The 24,540-nt window shown below is 39.7% G+C and overlaps 1 protein-coding gene across 1 annotated transcript in view; it reads left to right on the top strand.

The window, feature by feature from the left end:
- The window catches only part of COL14A1 (collagen type XIV alpha 1 chain), a gene marked incomplete at both ends in the record, with an annotated part of 120,352 nt that overhangs the window by 91,941 nt on the left and 3,871 nt on the right, over positions 1–24,540 (top strand). The window contains 9 exons of the mRNA XM_082499253.1: positions 437–490; positions 892–987; positions 2,297–2,350; positions 3,565–3,618; positions 12,430–12,483; positions 13,423–13,494; positions 15,481–15,516; positions 15,952–16,018; positions 16,525–16,713. Of these exons, the coding sequence (XP_082355379.1) occupies positions 437–490; positions 892–987; positions 2,297–2,350; positions 3,565–3,618; positions 12,430–12,483; positions 13,423–13,494; positions 15,481–15,516; positions 15,952–16,018; positions 16,525–16,713 (676 nt within the window). The remainder of the gene's footprint in view (positions 1–436; positions 491–891; positions 988–2,296; positions 2,351–3,564; positions 3,619–12,429; positions 12,484–13,422; positions 13,495–15,480; positions 15,517–15,951; positions 16,019–16,524; positions 16,714–24,540) is intronic.

A 24,540-nucleotide genomic window follows, 5' to 3' on the forward strand; every position in this document is an offset into this window, starting at 1 on the left:
GGCAAGTCGAGTAGATCCTGGAGTTGTCCTTGCTGAAAAGTATTCTCGAGTCGTTGGAAACTCAGCCTTTAACAATGTGGTGATTTTGGTGAGAACAGACAGATGCGCAGGTTTCAGCAACTGGAAGGGAACCCATGACCACATGTATACATTTCCATCCCTATTGTAGCTTTCTGTGTTATTTTGATGCTTACGTGGTGTGCATTCTTGGCTCTAGAAAGCAGTCACATCTGTGTTTAAATCTGTTCCTGTGTATGGCCACACTTAAATATGTTCTCAGTTTAATTACTCCAGTGGAAGGATATGGACAGGATATTCACTGATTCCTGAACACTGATTCAGGAATGAAAAAAAACCTGTTTGGGCTTCTCTGGATTTCATTTTTGTTTATTTGAGAGTTTTGATTTTCAGCAAGTCCTGTGCTTGTGCTTCACAGGGTGGTCCAGGTGTCAGAGGTGCCAAAGGCCATCGTGGCGATCCAGGTCCAAAGGTACTTTGTACAGCACTTTACATTTGACAGATGCACAGGTTCTTGGTTTATCTCTGCTGCACATAAAGCTTGAAATGAATTCCAGATTGTCTCTGATGTCGCCAAGGAAAAAGCATAGTGAAATGCTATTGGCGTTTGGTGTGTCTTTTTTCATAACAATTGCTTGTCCTGTTTGTTCCTTGGTAAAAGATATAAAATTCAGAATGCTGCTGTCACAGCATAAATCTTCATTTTTTTGTATTTATAAAGGAACCAGGCAGTTTTAAATTGAACCCTAACTGTTCAATCAAATGTTAACCCATATTTCCAGTATTTTTGAGTCTATTGGTATTTAATTCTTCAAACAGAAGCTTCCTTTGTCCATATGATAAGAGTTTAACTTATGTCCTGTGCTGCTTTAGGGACCGGATGGACCTCGAGGTGAAATTGGTGTTCCTGGACCGCAAGGACCTCCAGGACCACAAGGACCCAGTGGACTTTCTATTCAAGGGCTTCCAGTGAGACTTATAGAAGCAATAGGGTTCTTTCTTGTGATGTTTTGAACAGCAAAATATCTTTAGGTGTCTTGATCAGAAACTGAATTTCAATATTTGAGGTGAAATCACAGATTTGTGTTTAAACTACAGTGGACGTGGGTTCAGTGCCAACATTCCCATTTTTATTTGGATCTGAAATTTTACTTAGCTGAACCTATTTGATTGCAGCTTGCATGTGACCCAGGTGTTAGTATCCAAGCCTGGAGACAAGTGACAAAAATTGCAGTGGGGGTTGTAACACGGCCCCAAACCAAAATGTTAATATTTTATATTTTTGGGGCTTTGGTATTGCAGATCAGTTCTGACTTGAAAGGTATACCCAAGCAAGAACATCCTATTCGCTGCCAAAATTAAGCAATAGTATTCATTATACTTACAGAATCTATCATCAGAGGAGATGATTGGGCCTGGAGTTTGCAATGCTGTTGTGAAATAAGTCTCAGAATTTCATCATAAAGACACATTGGTAGAATAATGAACCAGCAGCACTAATCTTGTTTCATATATGTCTCCGGTAGATGGGTATACACAATGCTGGAAAGGTAGCAGATACTTTTTTTGCTAGACTTGTTTTCAAAATTTACTACAGTTTAATACACTTTCTTCTTTTTACCCCATCTATATGGTACTGCTGTACAATATAATGAAGTGATTTACCAAAACTGTATGTTCTTGATGATGCTGTCATCAGAGAATAATCAGAATACATTAATTACATGAATAGTTATTTGATAGAGAACATGTGTTTCTGCATAAAATTTAATTAAAATTAGTTTATTATCTAGAAAAGTGTATCTTTGTCATGCATACATACTGTAGAAACACATCTAGTTTCCATAGTTGGTTTCATCATTATAGGAAATACTTCTGAGGGCTGAAGAGAAACAAGATTCCTTTGAGGAGAAAAGAAAATAACTACCTTTTTTGTGACATATGGCTATAGTTTTGCCAGGTTAATTCTGAAGTCTCTTAAAATGAGTTTTAAGTTCTTTATCTTCTATATTTGTAAATTGTTCATTTATAGTTTTGCACATAGAGTCTGTAGGTTTGCTTTCAGCAAGGTCTGTTTTCTTATTGGTTGCTTGGGGTTTTTTTTCTAAAGAAGCTGAAAGGGACTATTAAAAATAGGAGAGTAACCATGTCTTTCACAGTATCACAGTATCACAGTATGCTAGGGATTGGAAGGGACCTCAAAAGATCATCTAGTCCAATCCCCCTGTCGGAGCAGGAACACCTCTTTGGTTTACTATATGTGATTCTTAATTTGCAGGGGCCACCAGGTGAAAAAGGAGAGAAGGGAGATGTTGGTTTTCCTGGCCTGCAGGTACTCCCTAAGTTATTGTTTAACCTGTCACTTACTAAATTTGAATGTTGACTTACCATCATTGTGAATTTAGGACACGTATTCAAAACTTCTGAGAAGCATGTTGTTGGGGTGAATTTGAACAGAGATTTGGAATCGGGAATCCAGGGTATGCTGGTGTGCAGTGACCAAATAATTTGTGGCCTGAAGAACCAGTTATTTTGGCCTTATTAAACACTGAAATTGGATCTTTGTAGACTCAGAAACTGTCCACTCTTCAAATCGAAGCAGAAATCCCGCTTTCACAGTGAATAACTAGTTTTTGCTTGTATTCACTTTAAACTCACTACATTCCTCCTGGAATTATCTATGAGGACAGATCAGGCACTTGATCTTTTTGATGCCATCTTTTTCAAGATAGGCATCTTAAAAAGCTGTAGTATTTGGTGAATCTTACTCAGTTTGGTGTCTGTTATTTAGTCTGGAGATTGCATTCCAATTTATTGCTGCTTTCCAGGATCATTTGCTCTCCCCTTTTCAGATGGTCCTCTTCTGCTGATTATATCCCTCCAGTATTTGTTGGTTGTTAACAGATTCCCCGTTGTTCATATGTGCTAGTGATACTAAACTCATACAGCCTTTCCTCATAAATCAGTTTTGTTAGCCTTCTGGACCGTTGCAGTAATGGTCCCAGACTGCTGCTTGGCAGCCTTCATGAGCCAGAGAGTGACGTTTCACCTGAGCAACGGGGAACTGCTGGAGGTAACTTGTAATCCTGCTCAGGCAGGTCAGTGCAGCAATATCAAAGGGGCAATACTTCAGAAAACATGGTAACAGACTCCATGTTACCCATGAGAGAGAGAAATACCAGTTGTATAGTTAAGTTAAGGTACTGCTGACATGACACGGGAACGATGTAGAAAATAAAGCTCTCTTTTCAGCTTAGTGGCACAGGAAGCCTGACTTGACAAAATTGTTGATGTTATTAACAGAGGATTGTGGTGAGGGGGTATGAAACCTGTGCATTTTAACAACGCCTGTTCAGCCATCTCTCGTTTCACAGAAATACTTTCTTTGACTGAATCTTTTCTATGGCCCCACCCGTTATTGAACTCCCTAGTTCCAGTTATCCAAAACATTTATCCAAAAGCATGTCATACAGTTTCATTGGAAAGTGATTTAGTTGGATTCCGTTAACTTAATCTGATCGTTTGCCCTCTCATTATAATGCTTAGGGTGTCCCAGGAGCATCAGGTTCACCTGGAAGAGATGGAGCTCAAGGTCAAAGGGTAAAGTAAAATGAACATGTTTTGCAAATGTTTTAAGAATTTCCATTCCAGAATGGATATGTTTCCCAGCATGGTTGATACATTGTAGTTTGTCACTTGTATTCTGTCATTTCTGGAGACCCATATCTCTGTGCTAATTAGCAGAGTAGACAGAGATAGGGCGGAGCATCTTTCCATCTGCTAGATCAGGGTTGAGAAATACTTGACGAGTGATGGGGAGCCGTGCACTATGTTTATGTTTAATGCATTCGATAGGAGTAGATGTCACTAGTGTCCAGCACGGCAAATTACTCCATTTTCCTACACGTTTAAAATTGGATGGTGGTTAAACGGTACATAATTAGCATGTGATCCTATGCAATGATCTAAATTTGCTTTCTGGCTAATTAATGAATAACAGAGACAACTACAGAGGCATTCAATATTGAATATAGAACAATACCTGTAGAAACTTCTGACATGAGGAGAAGGTGAAGAATAATAACAAAATGTAGGCAAACTTATTCTGCTTCTGATAGAACAAATGAAGATACTTACAGTCTGTCTGGGAATTGGTAAAAAAAAAATCTTCATTTTCTTGTGTGCAGTTAAACCTATAAGTCCTCCTCCCTGTCTCCTTGGGGAGGCTTTTGTTTCATTATTAGACAGGCGCTGGAAAGTTACTGTTAGCATAATACTAAGTTACTGTCTACAGCAGAAGTTCATTATTAAATACGACTTTTCAGTTTTACTTGAACAAAATCTACATATTCATGATCCTTTTTGGTATATGTTAAAGTAACCATAGAAATCTGGACCTTTTTTGGATTTCTGGCATTAACCTGAAACCTTGTTATAAAAAAAATTCATCCCTATAGCGAAATGTGTATTTCAGCTCGCTATTATGAATTTAAGCATTGGCATATCTTTATGTATAGAAGTAATTCCACTGAAGTTACTGTAGAATTTGGGCATAGATGTGTTTTCTCTAAAATCAAGAAAAGAAAGTAATTTTATTAAGGTAAAGATTTAGACAACATTATCGTCAGATGAATTACCTAATTTTCAATTAAGTTGTTGTGAAATACGAAGGTAAATATATTCCTTTTCCTACTTATAATACTGTGATGCCTTCTTCTATATGGAAGCTCATTTTTGTATGTTTTTAACGTCTTCTTTTTGACTGCATTTGAATATTTTCCCCTCTAAATTCCCCAAGCTTGGTGTCACCTGTTCATCTCCAGGTTAATAAAGACCTGGAGCCTGATGGACATTTGGATTTTTGCCACTGTGCTGTCTAATCTTGGTCATAGCCAGGTTGAGGGGACTTGGTGCGAGATGCTGTACATGTGAGTGGTATGTGCCTCCTCTTTCTGCGTTCCTGATCGTGAGGAACAGTGAGCATTCTGCAGTTCAGGGAGAAGAGAACTCTGTGGTTTTACTTTATTCTGTAGCCGACTGCATATTTAGCAGTAGAGGCCCTCAGCCATGTCTTGATGTCAGCCAGCAAGCAGCTCAGAAGTGGTCTAGTTTTCCCACATGTGGAAGTCGGCAGGTTGTTGCAGAGAGATGGTATTTCTGAGAGAGGCCGGCAGGAAGACTAGTGCCACAAAAGCTTTTGATACAGCCTGGAAAGGTCATGCAGTGCTGCTTCTGTGAAAGACCCCCGTGTTGTCTATAATAAGGTAGGACAATTATATAAATTGCCAGGTTTTATGGATATGGTAGTAATGCTTTGTTCACTTTCTTCTGGTGTTAATCAAAGGAGCTGGATAAATAGCCTAGATCTCATAAAATTAGGTCTGTTAGCCTGTTATTGTCTCTGCTCAACCTTTATGCAATATTGTCTGGCAGTAATTATTTCTATGACAACAAATAATTACGTTACGCTAATTTTATGGTGGTGTAACTCATTTGATTCCTGTGAAGTTACAACAACATAAAATTGCTTTTAATGGGTGAAGATTCAAATCAATGATTTCACCGCAGTCTCTTTGAAGGCCAAGCGCTTCAGAAAGGCATAATTCTGAAGGGCATAACTGCAGCAACAGCAAAGGGGAACTGGAAAATTCCTGAGAAGTAAATTGCCTTTTTGTATAATATTCCCTTTGTTGGGCTTCCTCCTGTTAGCCAAGATGCCAAACTGTTTTGCAGCTATTATACTACTAGAACTGAGATTTTCTATGTTACTCTTAGCTTAGCTATCATTTCCTCTTTAGTAGTTTATTTTTTGTTGAAATATTTTAATTACACTGGTACCAGTGCTGTAAAGTATTTAAACAGATGGCTAAATCACACTGACTTTAATGGGAGGTAAGCACGGGACTGATATTATTGGGAGATCTCTGAGAGCTTTGCTGAACTGGGGATAATGTGATATTAGACTCAAGAAATCCTGCAATGGAGATATCTTTTTTTTCCTTCCGGTTGCTGGTAGTTGGAATCATTTCACTTTTACAGTTCTTTTTCCTTCCTTTTTTTTTTTTTTTTTTTATTTCTAGTGTTCATAATTTCTGTTTTTATTTTTGAAATCAGTTGAGAAAAGGTCTTTTTTTTCCTCTTAATGTTTTAATTCAACAATTAGTCCATAAAGGTTCTTATATTTCTGAACTGCTTTTTAGTCCCTGGTTTATTTGTCTTTCTTGGTTTTTAGTACCTCATTAAGAAATAGAGCATCTCCCCTGTCAGTAGTATGAACTCATACAAAGATCATTTTCATAATGAAATACTGTCCCTATGAAAAAGAGTGGGATATAATAAAAATACCGTGTGAAGGTTGAATCAGAGTAAAAAATGCATTCTCTGATAATAAGGCAAACTTTTTGAATATGCACGTTAATATTTTATACCTGTCTGGTAACTGGTTTAAGTCTACATCGCCGACCCCACACAAGGAATAGTGCCTTCCCCTCTCACCAGCTTCCAGTTATAAAAGAGTGTCATAAAAGACTTTCGAAAGTAGAAAATGGTTTCTTTTTATTGTATGGCTGGGACTGTGGTTGGTTGGTGTCCTCTCTTGCTGTCCCATATTTGTAGCTGGCAATATAGAGAGGTTTTAGTAAAAAGAACAGATTGTGTTTTTCCACCAACTCTTCCAATCGTATCATGTTGAAAGATATAGCTTGAATTGCACATGCGAGGGAATCCAAACTGACATCATGCCTCTGGTGAGTATGTAGGCAGTAATTAAACTCTCATGTGCGTTTGGGTCATTTCTTTCAGCCAAGAGTATAAAGTTTGGAAGCAGACTCAAACTGACCCTATGTAGGTAGAGGGGAGAAAAGTCTTCCCTTTCCCATATCTCCATGGCTACTGTCCAAGGTCAGGTCACAATTGCAATCCCTGTTCTTTCTTGCGAAGTGCAGACCATGTGAGAAGACAGACCTACACAGCTGCAACAAGAGAAGCCTAATCTGGCATCCTGAGTGGCAAGCATGCTCTGCTTGATGACACAATATAGAGAGGGATCTCCATTGTTCTGATTCCCAAGTTTATATATCTTGTGCCCATGATGTTGTTACTGCTCGCTGTTGCCTGGTGGTTTCCTCAGAGGCGTCTTCTCTTGGCCAAGCTTCTCATTGGCAAAGAGGCATGATTCTTCCTTAGCAGGCTAAAAAGTTCTGGAGGAAGCTCTGTTGGATGTGCTTCCCTATATGTCTGCTAGGGGTGGGACCAAAGAGTTAAACTGTGAAGTGATTGATTTCTTTTGCTGAGCTGCTGCAGCTAGTTTGGAGTCCAGAAGCATTGGCCAATGCTGCCTTATCCTGCCTGAAGACACTGGTCTGCAATAAGTCTAACTTCTGGAGAGGATGATTCAGTCTCTTAAACATTTCTTCAGCTCCTAATGGCTCCTGTTCAGCTTACTTTGAGAGCAGGAGGGCAAAGAGACCAGCTATGAGAGACAAAGCCTTTGTCTGTAGACCAGTAAATTAGATACTGCCAGAACATGATTTTGAGCATTGGCTAGTGACCTATGCAGTCTAATGTTTTTCATTCCTCTTGGCAGCGTTGGGCTGGGCCAGCTCTTTCAGGATGTTGTTCAGGGGATAGCATAGATCGGAAGCCATTTCCAGTGGGGAGTTTAGATACAAGGTGTTTTAGTGGGATTTATAGAATTGTAAAATTAAAGTTGGAAGGGACCTTCAGAGGTCATCTAGTCCAACAGTCTGCTCAAAACAGGTCTGATCAAATGGGGTTGCTCAGGTCCATGTTCAGTTGAGTCTTGAACACTTCTAAGTATGAAGATTCCATAACCTCTCTGGGCAACCCATGACAGTATTAATTTAACCACCTTCATTGTAACTTTTTTTTTTTCCCTAATGTCTAATCATAATTTCCCCTGTTTCCACTTGTGTCTGTTGCCTGTTGTCCCATTGCTGTGCCCCTCTAAGAAGAGTGGTTATATCTCTTTTTCCTCTGATCAGGTAGTCTGAACAGCATTAAGCTTACCAAGCTACACCTCAGATTAATACACTGAGATAGCATTTAGTAATATTTCTCTGATGGTCACAGTGGTTCATCTTGAGAGATGGACAGATTGGTTTATCTTCATTTTCTTTTCAATTTTTCATCAGAAAAAATAAAAAAGAAAAAAAATAAAAGATGAAGTGGTCATGGGTCCCAGGCTGCAGTGTGTTTTGGTTTTTTTTGTTTAAGGGCTCTACATGAAAGTTTTTCAAGACTGGGCTCAGGAGCTTCAGTTAAGGTTTTGCCAGTATCTACTCCTACTTGAAAAATCGCCTCTCCACCGGTACCCCAAATTCCAGGCTACTGAAAGCTAAAAAGTTTATAGTGAGGTCAGCAGCAGTACTGACTTCAGCAGACTTGGGATTTTATAGGGATTTAGGTGGTGCCTGCATTGTCTGATGCCACTTGTATTCTGGCAAATAAAATCCCTTATAAAAAATATTGTCATAGCTACACTGTTTCTCCATAACTGTTTTTCATGCCAGTAGCAAAATATGTCCTGATTTAAGTTAACCTTCCAAACTAATATGCCTCTTGATTCTAAACCGCCCTATATGCAGTTTGCCGACTGTATCCTGGGGTTCATTAGAAGAAGCATGGCCAGCAGGTCGAGGGAGGTGATTCTGTCCCTCTACTTTGCCCTGGTAAGACCCCACCTGGAGTACTGCATCCAGCTCCGGGGCCCTCAGCACTGCAAAGACATGGACCTGTTGGAGCGAGTCCAGAGGAGGCCACAAAAATGATCAGAGGGCTGGAACACCTCTCCTCTGGAGACAGGCTGAGAGAGTTGGGGTTGTTCAGCCTGGAAGAGAGAAGGCTATGGGGACATCTTATTGCAGCCTTTCAGTACTTCAAGGGGGCTAACAAGAAAGATGGGGCAAAACTTTTTAGCAGGGCATGTTGTGACAGGACAAGGGATAATGGTTTTAAACTAAAAGAGAGTAGATTTAGACAATATAAGGAAGAAACTTTTTACAATGAGGGAACTGAAACTGGAACACTTTACACTGGTGCAGGTTGCCCAGAAAGGTGGTAGATGTGCCATCCCTGGAAACATTCAAGGTCAGGGTGGATGGGGCTCTGAGCAACCTGAAGGAAGATTTCACTGCTCATTGCAGGGGGGGTTGGATTAGATGACCTTTAAAGGTCCCTTCCAACCCAAACCATTCTGTGATTCTATGATTCTACATTTGAGGTCACACATCAAAATCTGTCCCATCCTGCTCATAGACATGCAGCTCCACGGAGGAGATTCAGTGGTTCTTACAGAGTTTTTCCTATCTTGGATGTGACTGTATCATACTATGTAATTCCCCCAGTCATTCTGGAGACAGTTAAGCAAAGAGGAGAGTTCAATAAATGGGAGTGTAAATAACATGTTTAAGGCTTCAGTGCTCAGAATACAAGTTTGTGAATTCTCACAGTGGTCTATTATCTTCTACATTACACAGACCAAAAATAATGGGAGAAAGAGCCAGAAGAAAAACATTCCCAGTCTTCCTGCCAATTTCCTGGTACCAACTAATCTCCTCTACTCACTACTCACAAGTTCAGAATGAGTATCAGATCTATTCTGGCCATTAGACGGTCTGAGTAACACCATAATCTAACCCTGTTGGCAGCACAAACAAACATCTTTGATCTCTTACCTGCATGAAAGAAGAGGTATTGCCATACTCTTTCTTGAACCAAACCTCTCTTTGACTTGATTTCTAAATAGCAATTTTCACATCTAACAAATACAGTAGGAGGCGATTTTTTTGTGGCCAAGCAATACAGACGCAGTGCCAAGAGAAATGAATCCTAGGAGAATAGACAGGAGATGATTCTTGAGCAGCCAAGAGTAAGAATACTGCTCAGAAGAAAGAAATTGTGAAATATATTCAAAGAAAATGTTCTGATCATACTGTTAGTTCTACTCTTTGGCTGGGATGGGAGAAGGGAGGGACACAGAGTATTATTTTTCTTTACACGTTTGTGTGAATCCACAGTAGATCCTAGAAGTTGGTGGAAAGTTCTACATTTCCATCCTCCTAGCTAAATTAAGCCCTTAAAGAGAGTACAACCAGTTTTCATCCTGCTTTAGGACTGATCAAAAATAAATGCAAATTTTATATCTTTGCTTTAAAAAGTGAAACATACTTGTAAATAGAATTATCACAGAATCATATTCAGCCTGATGTAGACAGACTTTTTTTTTCTTTACCTTTTATGTAAAGGAAAATGTTGAAAAGCTTTTAGTTAGTTTGCTGCTCTTCAAACATATAGGATGCAATTCCCATTTCATTTAAATCTTTGAAGTCAGGCTCAGGTTTCAAAATATATTCACATAAAATATAGAGAACATATTAGAATCATAAAATCCTAGAATGATTTGGGTTGGAAGGGACCTTAAAGATCATCTAGTTCCAACCCCCCTGCCATGGGCAGGGACTCCTCCCACTAGACCAGGTTGTTCAAAGCCCCATCCAGTCTGGCCTGGAACACTTCCAGGGATGGGGCATCCACAACTTCTCTGGGCAACCTGTTCCAGTGTCTCACCACCCTCAGCGTAAAATTTTCTTCCTAATATCTAATCTAAATCTACCCTCTTCCAGTTTGAAGCCGTTACCCCTCATCCTATCACTACACTACACTGAGTGGTCCATCCATCAGATCCATGTCTCTCCAATTTAGAGACAAGGATGTCATCTTCTTGAAGGTTTTACTGTTACAAGAACAAGACTAGTTTGCATTATCTTTTACGGACTTCCGTGTTATTATAAAACTATGAATAGCTATCATTGAATTTTTCAAAACATTGTTCACAACTAAACGCTTCTTCCAGAGAATATCAGAAACCCTATTTTATAATTTTTAATGCATTTCAAGGGGCCTTATACCATTCTCTGTTTTCTCTAGAAACACCAGTTTTGAACACTGAAAACACTTCCCTTGGCAAATTTATTTAATTGAGCTAGGCTTACAATTTTTTCTTTGTACGTGTCTTAAAACTACTGTGATAGAGACATTGCTAGTATCTTTATTTCAACACCACTTAGCTGTTACATTTGCTTTAGTTCTTACTGTGATAGGGAAGCTGCTTTGGTCCTTGAAGCTTCAGGAACCATCTGGCTACACTGTGAAATAGGAAATTATTTCTTTATCAAGACTAAGGATGCATAGATGACATAATAGGAGTTGCCTACGTGGCTTATTTTATCATCGAAACACCCTTCTGGTGGAATTTTAAAAAAAATCCTTTCCAGGTACATGGCAGATAATATTCCCCAACCAGTTTTTTAATGCCATGGGATAATAGGTTTGAATCACAGTTTCCAAATCATGTAAAGCATAAAACTAGTAGTTCATGCTATATTCATTACTAAAACTGTGTCATAAATAAAGTTTCAGAAAAAAAGTACAAAATGAAGATGATGTGATTTTTTTTTTTTTTTTTCTGAAGCTCTATGATATACTGAGGTCTAGAATGTTCTTTACTGTGTTTGTCAGCATAAACACTTTCAAACCCTCTCTTTCCTTGTGCTCTCACCTCCATATTCTGGTCTTGAGCCACAGATAAGATCATATGTCTCCTTTTTAGGTTGCATAGTAATTAAAGAACTGATTTATCACCAGGCTGTTCAGAAACCTATGCTTTATAGCATGTGGATACAAAGCGTGCATATTGGTTAATTTGCAAGAATACTGCATTAATAGTGTATTTGCTTTTACATCTGGTCCGTCTTTTTTCTGTGATTTGCTTGCTTTCCAGTCTCCCAAGTTATCTTTAGTTTTTGGCTCTCGTTTCTGGAAGCTGTGAAGCACGTTCATAATGTAAACCACATGAGCATTCCTGCCGCTTCCTGAATCAGGACCTCGGTGATAGCTAGTGCATATGTACAGTGTTGCTGGGCAGAGAGATAGGCTCTCAGTTGCCATCTTTCAGCACTTAATCAGCGGGACTCTGAATAGTTGCAACCAGTGAGAACAGATGTAGAAGTGTGACCCATCTTGTGGTAGAGAAGTCTTGACAGCAAACGCTCTCGCTTGCCTTACTACAGCAGCGTTATAATTGAAATTCACTCAGAGGTGAAAATTGTCAGTACAAAGAATTTTGCATTGCTGCTTCTTGCTACAAAAGTATTGTGAGACTAGTTGGATTTAATTTTTTTTTAAATATTGGCGACGCTATAGCTCCTTTTCAGATATAAACCCTCCTCAGGGCAAATAAGGGAATTTTCTTCTGAGAAACCACTACCACCGGTTGTTAATTTAAGAAAAAGAACAACAGAAAAAAAAAAAAAAGTCTTCTAGATGAAATGGAACCGATTCACGAAGTACATATAAAAAACTGATAAAATTGCATGTATTTCTCTTTTATAGGGCCTTCCGGGCAAAGATGGACCCACAGGCCCACAAGGACCTCCTGGCCCAACGGTGAGTATTGCCCACGGAATTTGCTACTGTAAAAGCCAGCAGGATTTGGGGGATTGTAGGTCACGCTGTTATCTAGGCTTGGGGGGATAGACCAATGCCAAGGGTTCTGCTTGGAATGTAAAGTTCTCACGATGCACGGGGTTGGCAGAGAGTTGCGTGTCCAGTGTGACTTCTTTTCACTCTCACTTAGCTCAAGAGAAATGTCTCCTATGGGAAGGGGAGACAGTTGTTCCATCAATAGGTTAATAGCTTGTTCTTAGTCAAGTAAATGCACTATATAAAGGGAATTAGCGCTCTTGATATTTGAAACAAGACTTTCTCTTTGTAAGAAATTCCAATTAGGATTGTTAGTTGAAGTGAACCACCAAGTTTTGCTGAGGCTGGAGGTGAGTGCAGGTATTCAACCGCTCACATAGAATAATGAAGTAAGACAGCAGAGGCCACATTCAGCCTTCAAAGCAAGACGTATGTTGCCTCCAGAATCAGTCTCATCCTTCTCAGCTGGGGCAGCTGGGCAAAGTTAATGCCTTCTTGATAGATTTAAGACGTTAGGTGAAACTGCTGATAGTATTGAGTATTCTCCAAGCAGTACTGCTCTTTTTACAAAGAATGTTCTGACTCATCCCCCCTGAACACGGTAGTAACATCAGAGGATGTAGTCTTGCGGTTCAGCAATCTGTGCCTGTTTCAGAAAGCAAGTAACACAAGTCTATTTTTCTTGAGTGCTTTTCTCAAAGCTGTGCTTTCAGTGCTTTTTCCTGCAGCATGTACTACTTAGTCCCCTCTCCCAGCGTCTCCAGTCTTTGACTTGCAGAACTGTCTGTGCACTGTCTGCTTTGTTAACTTCCTCTCCCTGTCACACTGTTACTTCTCCCATCAGGATTCATGGATGTTGATTGTCATCACCACTAAGCATTTTCTTTCCCTTTTTCCATGTAGGGCATACCAGGTGCTCCAGGTGTTCCAGGTGTTACTGGAAGCCAGGGGCCACAAGGTGATGTTGGAGCTCCTGTGAGTAAAATTAATTAATATTGCTATATTTGCTGTTGTGGATTAATTGTTTTTTGGACCTGGCTTCACTGTTGTACAGAGCTCTTCGATATTTGTAGCTTATGATCTGTTTGCAGTTAGTAGCTAAGCAAAACATCATATCTGTCTTCCTTTGTTCATTCTTCATAATTGAATTCATTTGTTGATCTTGCATACAATGTTTGGAATATAGGGATTAGCGAGTCCAAACAGAAGAGTTAAACACAGAAGTTAAAGTAACAGTATATGAATTTGTAGTCTATGTGTAATTGCTTTCTCCTTTTCTTTCTTTGCACTTCAAGCAACTCTCAGGAAATTAAAGTATGTCATTTATTAACCCGAATATTTCCAAAATATTATTCTGATTTTCAAACTATGAAAATATTACGTGAACGTAAAACTGGCTTTTATGGTTACTCTAGTCACTTGCCCTGATGTAAACCCAATGATCAGGGCTTCTTCTAGAATGTTACCGTGTGAATTTGACCATCAGTTTCATAGAGTGGAAAATTACACTCTCTATACCAAAAATAAGTATTAGGAACCTCTAATACTAAGTTTGTCTTTCAGATGTTATTTTCCTTATTATTAAAAAAACTCAAAAGTTTAACTAGAAGAAAGGAATACAACTATAAAATGAGTGTGTAAATGACGTAAAAAAGAAGATTACAGTGGACCTCTTTTTCTCTGTAACAGTTCAGATGTTAAAATGTGAATACACAATTATTGTTAGACCACTTGGTTAATTATAAAGCTTGCTCATTTTTTTCCCAGTGTGTGTTCTGTTTAATTTTTAAAGACATCAGAATGTGACAGTGTGTTCTTCTGACTTCATTTGTAGAATAGGTGTTTGGTTTTTTTTTTTTTTTTTTTTTCAAAATCCAGTTTGCTTTGGAGATTTAGTCCATTGCAAGGAATTTTATTGGGTTTAATGGAAATGCAATGACTGATAATATATAAGCAAAGATTATAACCTAATGTCCAGTTCTGCATAGTTTCTAAGTGTAATCATGAAATCTACTAAGGAGATTTGATGAGCTATGGAACTTATTACTATTGATGTATAACATGCTGAGTATTCAGTTCCTGTCCAAACACATGTTCCAGATATTGAACTAGATTTCCTAGAGTGTAGATATTCCTGTGAGTCATGCAAGATCTCTGCTGCAAATGTTTAGACTCTAGTAGTTCTGAAAAACCAGCTAGGTGGGTCAAAATTACTGAGTTCCAATAGCTGTCTTTCCAAAAGGTAGAGTAATAGAAAAGAGGCCGAGAAATAATCTTGCAGCCTTTGTTAGGGGTTTCTTCTTTCCCAGGATAGAATAAGCTGTATTTTAACCATGCATCAGTCAGCTCGTTACCTCTTCATGCAGACCTGTCCTCGCTTCAGGAGTTCCTGAGAGATGTCTAGCCTACCCCGAAAACCTCCACTGGTGAAGTTGTAACTGCCCTAGACAACTCGTTCCAGTCCTTAATGATCCTTACTGTCATTACAGTATTAAATTATCTTTAGTGTCACACTTAATTTTCTGTGCAGTTTAATCCCATTGCTGACTGGTCATAGTGGATGCAGAGTCTTGGTGCAGCAAATGCTACAAATTTCAGACTGGTATTTTGTCTCCCATCAGCCTTCTCTTCCTTGTGCTCAGTGATGGTTAGACCCATTGCAGCCATGTGAATGGCATCACCTGGTGGCCTGCCCTTGCTGACATTTTAAACAAGAGAATTCAGTCTGTGACAACCCCCTGAAAAAGTAATTGTCACCATGTAATTGCCAAAGGTGAACATTTTGTTGGCTACTGGAATGGGAAATGTGTATTTGTTATTGTCACATGGCCTCCCGAAACCATGTTCCTTCTTTGGTTTTACTCCTTTTACTGTGATGCTGCAAAGGAGACAACGTTTAGGTGTTAAAAATTTTGAGCAAGAACAAAATGGGAATTAATTCTGTACTGAATCTTTTCGTAGGGTCCTCCTGGAGCTAAGGGTGAAAGGGGTGAGCGGGTAAGTCTATGTTCACAGTAGCCACCTCTTTTTTTCCCCCGTCTGGACTTGTGTCTCGTAAAAAGCTTTCTCCAACAATTCATTTCTCTGTGTTTACAGGCACAATAGTTTTCTCTATGCAATCAGGCAAACTTTCCTTCTTTTCCAGACATTGTCTTACATACAGCTACAGTAATGTTTTGAAGGTGAGAAGTATGTGGCATTAAGCGTGTCCCCAAACCTCTCACTAGGGTTATCTTCTCCGACCTCTATTTGCTGACTAAAAACATTAATGGGAACCAGAGAAATCCCGAAACTTGTTTGGCTTTTTTTTTTCCCTCCTCTGTGAGGATATAGTCTCTCAGGGATAATAAATGTCTTTCATTGCTCTAAGCATTTTCAAGACAGAAATGATGCAAAAAATTGTGTTATAACACTGCTGCTGTTGTTATCCAGGGCGATCTCCAGTCCCAAGCAATGGTGCGTGCTGTTGCTCGGCAAGTGTGTGAACAACTCATCCAGGGTGAGTACGTCGATAGTTTGTGTGTTTCCATCTCTAGAATGGGTCTTTTCCTGCCACAATTACTTACAAATATGATGTTTTTCGGAGCATCCAAGGGGATCTGTTTGCTTTAGGCTAGACAGTCAGGATTTATGTTCTGACTAGATTTACATTCAAATGGATTTATTTCCAATTAGAGCTGATTAGCATCAGGCATCTAAAAAAAAAAAGCCTGAATTGTCTGCAATCTATTCTAGTATACAGAGGCTGCTGCTGTAACAATTTTAAATATTTATAGACATAAACTACAAAAATAAAAAATCAAAGCAGGGAAATAAATTCTACACAATAGTTCTCCCCCTTTTCTGTGTACTCCCTAAACCGCTGTTTCTCCACCAACAAGCGCAAAACTTCATACTGTCAAAGCACTACAGACCACAGCTTTGAGGACCTGCCAGTGCTCTGTTCAAACTTAACTGAACCACTCTCCACTGCAACTTGAAAATGAGGACATTTTTTTCTGACAGGTCATATGGCAAGATACAATTCAATTCTGAACCAGATTCCAAGCCAGTCTGTCTCAACACGAACCATCGCAGGACCTCCTGGTGAGCCCGGTCGGCCGGGGGCTCCAGGGCCACAGGGTGAACAAGGATCACCGGGCATGCAAGGGTTCCCAGGAAGTCCTGGTCAACCAGGAAGACCAGGAGAAAGAGGTAGGCTTCGTACTTCGCGTACAAAAAAATATAATTCCCTTTTCTGATACATTCTGATGGCTTCTGTCTCCTATCTAAATGTGAGAACAACCGTTTTCTCACTAGTTGATTGCTGAGCTCAACACAGACCATAATGAAACCTGTGAGACTCTCAGTTGTAAAGGTCATGCAGGCTTTGCCAGGTGTGATCTGGCAGGATCAGACAGAGGTTAAATGCGTAAACTGAAGATCAGTGGCATCTAATTGGGCACATCACATCATGCTTTCATCTTAGTAGGACTCTGAAATAACCTGGAGCTGTAAATCTATAAGCAAAGGAGCTTTTGGAAAAGGCAGCTGCAAAACCGATAGATTCTGTTGGGAAAAGATTGAGCTTTTCTGCTAAACTTGAAATGTGTCAGTCTCAAGATTCCTAAATTGTGGTAGTCTGAAGGGAGCAAGGTTTTTAAGAAGAGGGAAGAAATCCTAGTACAGAAAAAGGGGAAAAAATCTAGTAGAGAGAAAATGGTGAGTTCAGAGAGAAGTAATACAATTTAACTGTTCATTTACAGTAATTCTCCTCTGTATTCTTCTATGTATGCTGATCCCTTTCTCCTTTCCTCCTCCAGCATTGTCTAATAAAGAAACAAGCTCCGTGTTTTGATTTACTCTCTCTCTGTGCAACCCTGGCAATCTTTGGTGTACCAGAGTAGCACTAACAGAGGTAGTACTGAGTGAAACTATGATTGTGAAATGCTTTGAAGGAACTTTGAGGAAGTGACCAAAAACCCAAGAGGCAAATGTGATATTCAAGAGCAATAAATTGGTGTTGCTGTTACAAAATCTAAAATGGGGTTTTAAAAATGAATTGCTATGAAGACTGTTCAGTTGAGGAGCTTAATAGTTCTCGTTCACAGTAGCCACGATGACCAGAGTTAAAGCATTGTTTTGAATAGAAAGTCTTTGAGTCAACCTGTGAGTCTGTGGGTCCTTTCTTCCCCTCAAGACTGTAGACCCTTCAAGATCTTCTTGAAAAGAGGCAAGGTTTAGAGTACTGGTCTCTCTCATGTTGCTGCCTGCTCCAGCTGAGCAAAGACCAGACACTGTCCAGAAAAAAGGAGGAATGAGGGGATGGAAGGCAAGTAGGAAAGAAAATTGTAAGAGACGGCAAGTGAGGAACTGACTTTGAAAGCGGTGACCCGGAGAAACTGAATGCAGATTTCAGGGTAGTTGCTTAAAATACTAGTGTATTTTAAATGTATGTATTTTAAATTCTCAGGCAGGAGCTGTTTAAGTACACAGAATATTTTGCTGTGGCTTCAGGAATGGAGGAACTAAAATGCCAGGCTACAAAAATGGAAACCTGCCTGGCATTTAGCATGTATTTTCCATTGTATTTGTTGTGCTGAGGCCCAGACCCGCATGTTGCACTAGCATGAAATCACAGAGTGATTAGATATAGTTATTTAAATGAAACACGATGTGGGTTAGCCCACTGCTGATAATATTGATATCTGGGAAGTGGCATTGGCAATAGAGTGAGTACAGAAAGGGTAAAAGCACATTAAAAAAGAACATTGTTCTTTTCCTGTCTCTACAGAAAACTGATGTTAGAAGGGACTGATTTTGGCAGATGGTGATTGTGGGGAGTTTCATACTTGGTAGAGAGCAAGCGCTTATCAAGCATACTTCCAGAACTATAATCAGTCAACCAGGGCTCTCTGCACATTTTCATAAAATGTGATGCCAAGTTTTGGGAGTGTTTTACAGTATTTATAGCTTAAAATGAGATTATTTTTTTTTTTAAGAAAAAAGAATCTATGTGTAAATTTAAAGACAAAAATAATGGGCTTTATTTGAGTGAAAATGGTTTTTAGGCCATTCATGTAACTGGAGCCTTGCACAGAACCTGGAAGGAAAAGGAAGGAGCTCATTCAGAACCTAGGAAAAATACAGAATAATTTATTAGTCCTTGAGCATTTAATTTCTTCAAAAGCAACTGAAATTTTAGATTGATAATCTGCCTGATGTAGTAGAAGTTTATTTAACAGAAGGATACCTTTTGAGTTGTACAGACCCTTGGCATATTTCAGAATCCATTTCTAAGGAATTGCTCTGAGCTAAACCCAAAATGCAGCAGCGAAAAGTAAAAATTATTTTTACCAGTTTTGTGCTTGTGGAGATTGGTTGGAAGTTTCTTGTGCATTCCCAATTCTCACTTCATTCCTAACTGCATATTATACAGTGAAGTTAGCAAACTAAAATTCCTTGGCTTCTGGACGGAAGGGTTTTTAGTTTCTAGTGAATACAGAGAGGAGGGTCAATGGATTCAGACTGCAATCCCTTGCTGTGTTCTGAAGCGTTGTTTGTAGGTAACCTCTTCAGCAAGTCACACTGTGTAGTCCTCTCTTTAAGATCTCCAGCCAACCACTTGGAAGTCTTTATGAACAATGTGTTTCTTTTCGCTGATGTCATCAGCATTTTGGTTGTAGATGAAGTCAATTTAATGTTCAAAACCATTGCCAGATTAGCAACTCTGAAAAGTCAGCCTCTACCTGTAAGTAGACACTGCAACAATGACAGCAGTGTCCATAGAGCGTACTAAAAAATAATAGACACTAGAAGGGAAAAAAGACTGTTTTTTAATTTAGTGAAATGTTGCTTTTTTCCCCCTCAAAGTTCAAACTATTGGGATTGCTTCAAGATCTTGTTACCGGCCCTGGCAAGGTGCTGGTAGAGTGGGAAGAGAAAAGGTGGGGGGAAACTAGATGCTTCCTACTCACCTCTCCTGCCCACCGCCCAGTCAATCCCAGCCTGTGAGAAGGGGAAACTTCTGAAAGCAGCATGTGGAACTGGTTAGAAATCACGCACCAAAGAGAGCTTTGCTGGAAAATGTCAGCAGTGAGAGATCTTGACACCAGTGAACTTCCCTGCTCGCTTGCCTGGCCAATAGCTTCTTTCCCCTTGTTCACCTTGTCCCTCTGCCAAGCGTTAATCAGATGTTTTGGAAGGAGGCTTGGACTGACACACTGTCCTGGAGTTTGGCTAGAAACCTCTACTTGAACTTCTAGGTTCAGGGTGTCCCATTCCTGGATGTATTCTCTCACTAGTAACGCATGAGCTGGGCCTTCCAAGAAAGACCACCTCAGTGAGAAAGGATAAGTCATTCTCCTGACAGATTCAGTTCTCAGTGTCTGTTGCCAGCTGAGATCTATTTTTTCCAGTGCAGATGTAAGTGAATGGGTTAGGATCACACTAAGACATTTGTTATTTAGTTTTCCTCGTTGATAATTGGTTTAGCTGTACACTGCGGGGTCTTATCTATTATATTTTTGTAATGATGTAAAAAGAAACATCTCTGGCAATATCAATATTTGTTAGCAATATTAACATTTTATTGGTGCCCCAACAGGCCATTTGAATTGGATCAGTGATTTAAAGATTAAGGAGGCCACACTGTGTTATCAGTCCCCTATAGTACATAATCCCAGATAAATTACTAGAATTGTGCTGTTTTACACATTTGCATAAATATAAGAGTTTGGAAAAAAACAAACCCAGACAGTGATTATTCACAGTACTCATCTCTATTTTTATTTTAACTAGTTCACAGCACTGATTTCTATTTTTATTTCAGCTAGTTCAAACATCTTTTGTTTTGATTTTATGTTTATGAACTGGGACTTAAATAACTTGTGTCTGGCTTCCGAGTGCTCAGGAAGTATTTGGACTTCTGCAAAATAATGTAAAAAAACCAAAGATTCAGTGTGTGTTTTTTTTTTTTTTCCCCCATTTATTTTTATAATACCTAGATACTTTTCTCAACTTTCAAGAAGAATGTAAAAGCCATAGTAAAAATTACGCTGAGGCACTGCTAGCTTTCAGATGCTGCGACAGTGCAGTTATTCTCCTACTACTGGGTGCACTTCTGCTCTTATGATGTGTCCTGAAGGGATGCACAAAACTTACTGCTACTCACTCCATCCTGCTATGGTTAAAATACAATAAATACCTAAGCTGTCACTGGAAAAGTCACTATTCTCAAGTACAGCTTCATCCATATTTGCTTCCTAGCTTCATATGAGGGACGGAGTTAAACATGTGTTATCAAAAGCCACATGTTTACAGTTCTGATGGCAAAATTCCAATGGAATTAAATGAAACTTTTGCAAGTTGAGTCAACTAAATATTTTCATTTCCAATTTTAGCTTCATCTGGATTAAAAAAAAAAAAATCACCCTGTGTTATTACACATTATGGTTACAACTGAACATCTTTGAAAGAAGACATTTTTGGTAGCAGTTTAATTTTTCTTAATTGCAATATGCAGTTCTCCTCAAAAGACAGTATTCTCTTAAAGACAAAAATTGATAAACGATTCCTAAGGTTTCCTTTTGTGCAGAAACCGTGGACGTTTAATTTCTTGCTAGAGAATGTGCTCATGATCTTAGTTTTGTTTTTAATAACTGATGCTATCAGAGGTATCTTTAGCAGAGCGTTGGAAATAATTGATTTCAGTTGCTTGTGATCTCCACGGGGCTGAACCCGAGCCATTGCTTGTTTTGGATGGGGACAAGACATAAAAACGTGGTAAGCGTGAAGGGGGAGAGACAGTTTATTATTGCTGAAGTATGTCCCGAGCTCAAATATGACAACAGTTACTAGAATTTGAAGCCACCCTAACTAAAACGGCAGATTTTTGTACACACTTTTATCCCTGAGGTGATTAACTATCGGAGTAACTTGCATAGGAGAGAGTGATGTCTTGTCCGGGTGTCTTTTGGAGCTGCGCTCTAATGAAGTGCAAAGGTGACCTTGACAGAAAGCAAAATGGGTGAATTTTGCATACACCATCATTTATAGGGGGGAGCCATTAACTGTGACCAAGAGGTCTGTGAATCTGTTACCTTAGTCTCATAACGAGCTTTGGCAGAAAATCTGTTTGGGAAGCCCATGGAGTGCTTGATTTTAACTCATGTGAGTTTTGCCTTAGGAGTAGGGTGTTCTTGCTTCAGTGTCTATGTTCTCTTTCACTTGGGTAAACTTTACTGGAAATTAGACTAGAAGAAACCTGAAGCAGAGTTGCATCTTGGCCTTCAGTATGTTTGCTTTAGGAACTTGATATCCATGTGATTTGAAAGAAGGTTAGCCCTGCGCAAGAGCTCCATAACTCGTTCCAGAATGAACATTTTTTATTCTTAGCCTGAGTAGATTTGTTCCATATTTATCATTTCTTACTGCAGTTTATTCTGTGAACATCACGTACAGGTGTGTGTTCTTGTGTGTGTAGAGAATAATAATAGAGTGCGTGGGAGGCTGTGATTTGAAAGCATTGTGGTAATTGTCTTTGAAGTCACCGTGTAATGTTACCGTACAGTAGGATAAGCAATGGTCTATCATGGGCCAGTCGCCTTCTGATCAAAGCAATCCACACATACAGACGTTGCTGTTTGCAAGCGGCAAGCATTTCCCTACGGGGCATGTATGGTGAGGGACAATTTGGATGAGTTTACCTCGTTGAAAGTCCTGGAGCAGACGCGGTGAATTGCAGCAGAGGAGTCTCTGCGTGTGTTTGAAGCAAGCCGGGGCTAAGCAAATTTGAAGTGTCTGGAAACTGCATGTGGAATGCGGGACAAGAGGTTTGCCTGAGAAATTTGCCTCTAAAACTGGTAGAATTCAGTTGTCGATCACAGATTACGTGTTTTTTTTGGCAGGTTCCCCCAGGAGTATAAATGTAGGTTAAAGCATATATCTGCCGCCTAGGACGGCTTCCTACATGCACTAGGCAGGGCAGGCATTCATCAAAGGTTCTGGATAGCACTTTGGACTGAAACTGCAATTTCTGCTAACCAAATGCTGGATTGCAAACAGGAGGTTCCTACTGTATTTGGAAGACGATCTCTGAGAGGAGGAATCCCGTGTATTCCATTGCTGAGAATCCCAGAATAGAAGATAGTAGCAAATTTCAAGAGGCTGGAGTAATTTAAGCACTTAAGACCCATTGGCCTGCGGTGAGATTTAGGAGCTAGGGCTCCCAAAGCCTATGAATATAAAATTCCTGAAACTCACCTTTTGGACATAACTTCATAATCTGAAAATCTAAAACAGTCTGAACGGCAGTGATCGGTAGCTGGTACAACCAGGAGGTGAGGTAGGTGTCCTGTGGTACGTTAGTATACAGCAGTCAGACGCAAACTTGCGCTGCCGTTGTTCTGAGGTCACCGGAGGGGTTGTATTAATGGTGCTGAGCCCTCCCTTAGCAACGAGGTTCTATTAGCTCAAGGCTACAGCTTCAACAACCTGGTCACATTGCTTGAGTAATCTTGTAGTTTGGCCAGAGGCTGCTCCTTATCTGCCTGCAGAAGACTGGTAGGAGCTAATTTAGTTATAAGAGCAGTGGTTTACAAGCAGGTAGAAAATAGGAAGATTAGATGTGAAGGAGGCTTGATGGAAGAGGTGGCGGTGCTAGTTCCTCTCCAGCTTTTCTCCGGTGGCTGAATGGTTAGAGTCTAATTTCGGGAAGTTTGAAGCTGCATTCCTTTCCTACCTGCTGTCACCACTGGGAGAAGGTCTTGTGGTCCAGTTTGACGAATATAATACTCTGTGTTTTGGAGATTAGATCTTGGAATAAGATCTGGAACAAGGCCTCCCTCTCCCTGGTAAGTTTTTGAGCAGTTAGGCTAGAGAGCCATTCTTAATCTTTTTGGCCTAATACGTCCCTGTACTCGGCACTGGTGAGGCCCCACCTCAAGTGCTGTGTTCAGTTTTGGGTCCCTCACTACAAGACAGTCATTGAGGTGCTGGAGCGTGTCCGTTTGGTAACACTTCTGATGTAGGCTGATGTAGGTAGGGAGTAGTGTTGGGCTCAGAAGAAACTGGTGCAGCGTTGCAGTTATCAAATGACTACATGATCAGGACGACCAAACACAAAGATTTCACTTTTAGAAATACTTTTATAAATATTTTGTTATCCATAAATTCAGGGATGAGGTGTACAAGACCTTGCTCTCTCTCGCCCAGTATCCTCAAGAAGCAAGAGGGGGATATCTGCTATTTACAAAATAATGGTGTCAATATCCCCCCGATTATCACACCTGTTCTCTTTTGCCATTTCCTGCTGATTTAGTTTGGCCGTGGTATTTCTTTTCTTGGTGGCCAAGTCTCTCCTGTAAAATACAGTGTTATTAGAGACAGTTGGAAAGCTTTGGAGAACCCCTAACGGAAAATGCTGTGAGAAGTGGTTATGATTGTATAATTTCTAGATGATAAAATTGCTGGTGACCAAAAGACAGGGTTTTTTAACTCAACAACAAAATTGTGCGACCAAAGGAAATAACACATACAAAATGGAAACGGAAAAAGCTTAAACTATGCCAGAACAGAGGCAAAAATCCTTGTAGAGGGAAGACAGAGCTCACCAAGCTTTGGTTAAAAACAATGTGCTCAGTATGGAGTTCCTGATTGCAGTGGTGTGGCCTGTGTTTCCCAGGTGATTGGGCTACATGATATATTGCCCTGCAAGCCACCTGTTCTGTAGAAGACCTAGAGCGCCTCAGCGACCACCAATTTCCCTGTAATTCAGTAGACTCCTATTTTGCAAACTTGATTTGAGCAATTCTTTGTCAGTGATGTGTTTTAATTACCTTTTTTTATGGTTAAGAATTTGTTCTTAATTATTTGCTTCTATCATAAATTAGTTTAAGAAGGAAAAAAAATAAAATCTTCTGTGGCTCCTTGAATAATGAGGTGTCCTCCAGATGTTTTTCCCTAAGAGGTAAGTTACCTGAGCAGGAGAGAAGGTAGGAGGCCGGTCAGTTGGAATTGTAGATACTGCCCCATCAAGGGCAG

Source organism: Vanellus vanellus (assembly GCF_965231255.1).
Source record: "Vanellus vanellus genome assembly, chromosome: 2".
Classification (NCBI taxonomy): Eukaryota; Metazoa; Chordata; class Aves; order Charadriiformes; family Charadriidae; genus Vanellus; species Vanellus vanellus.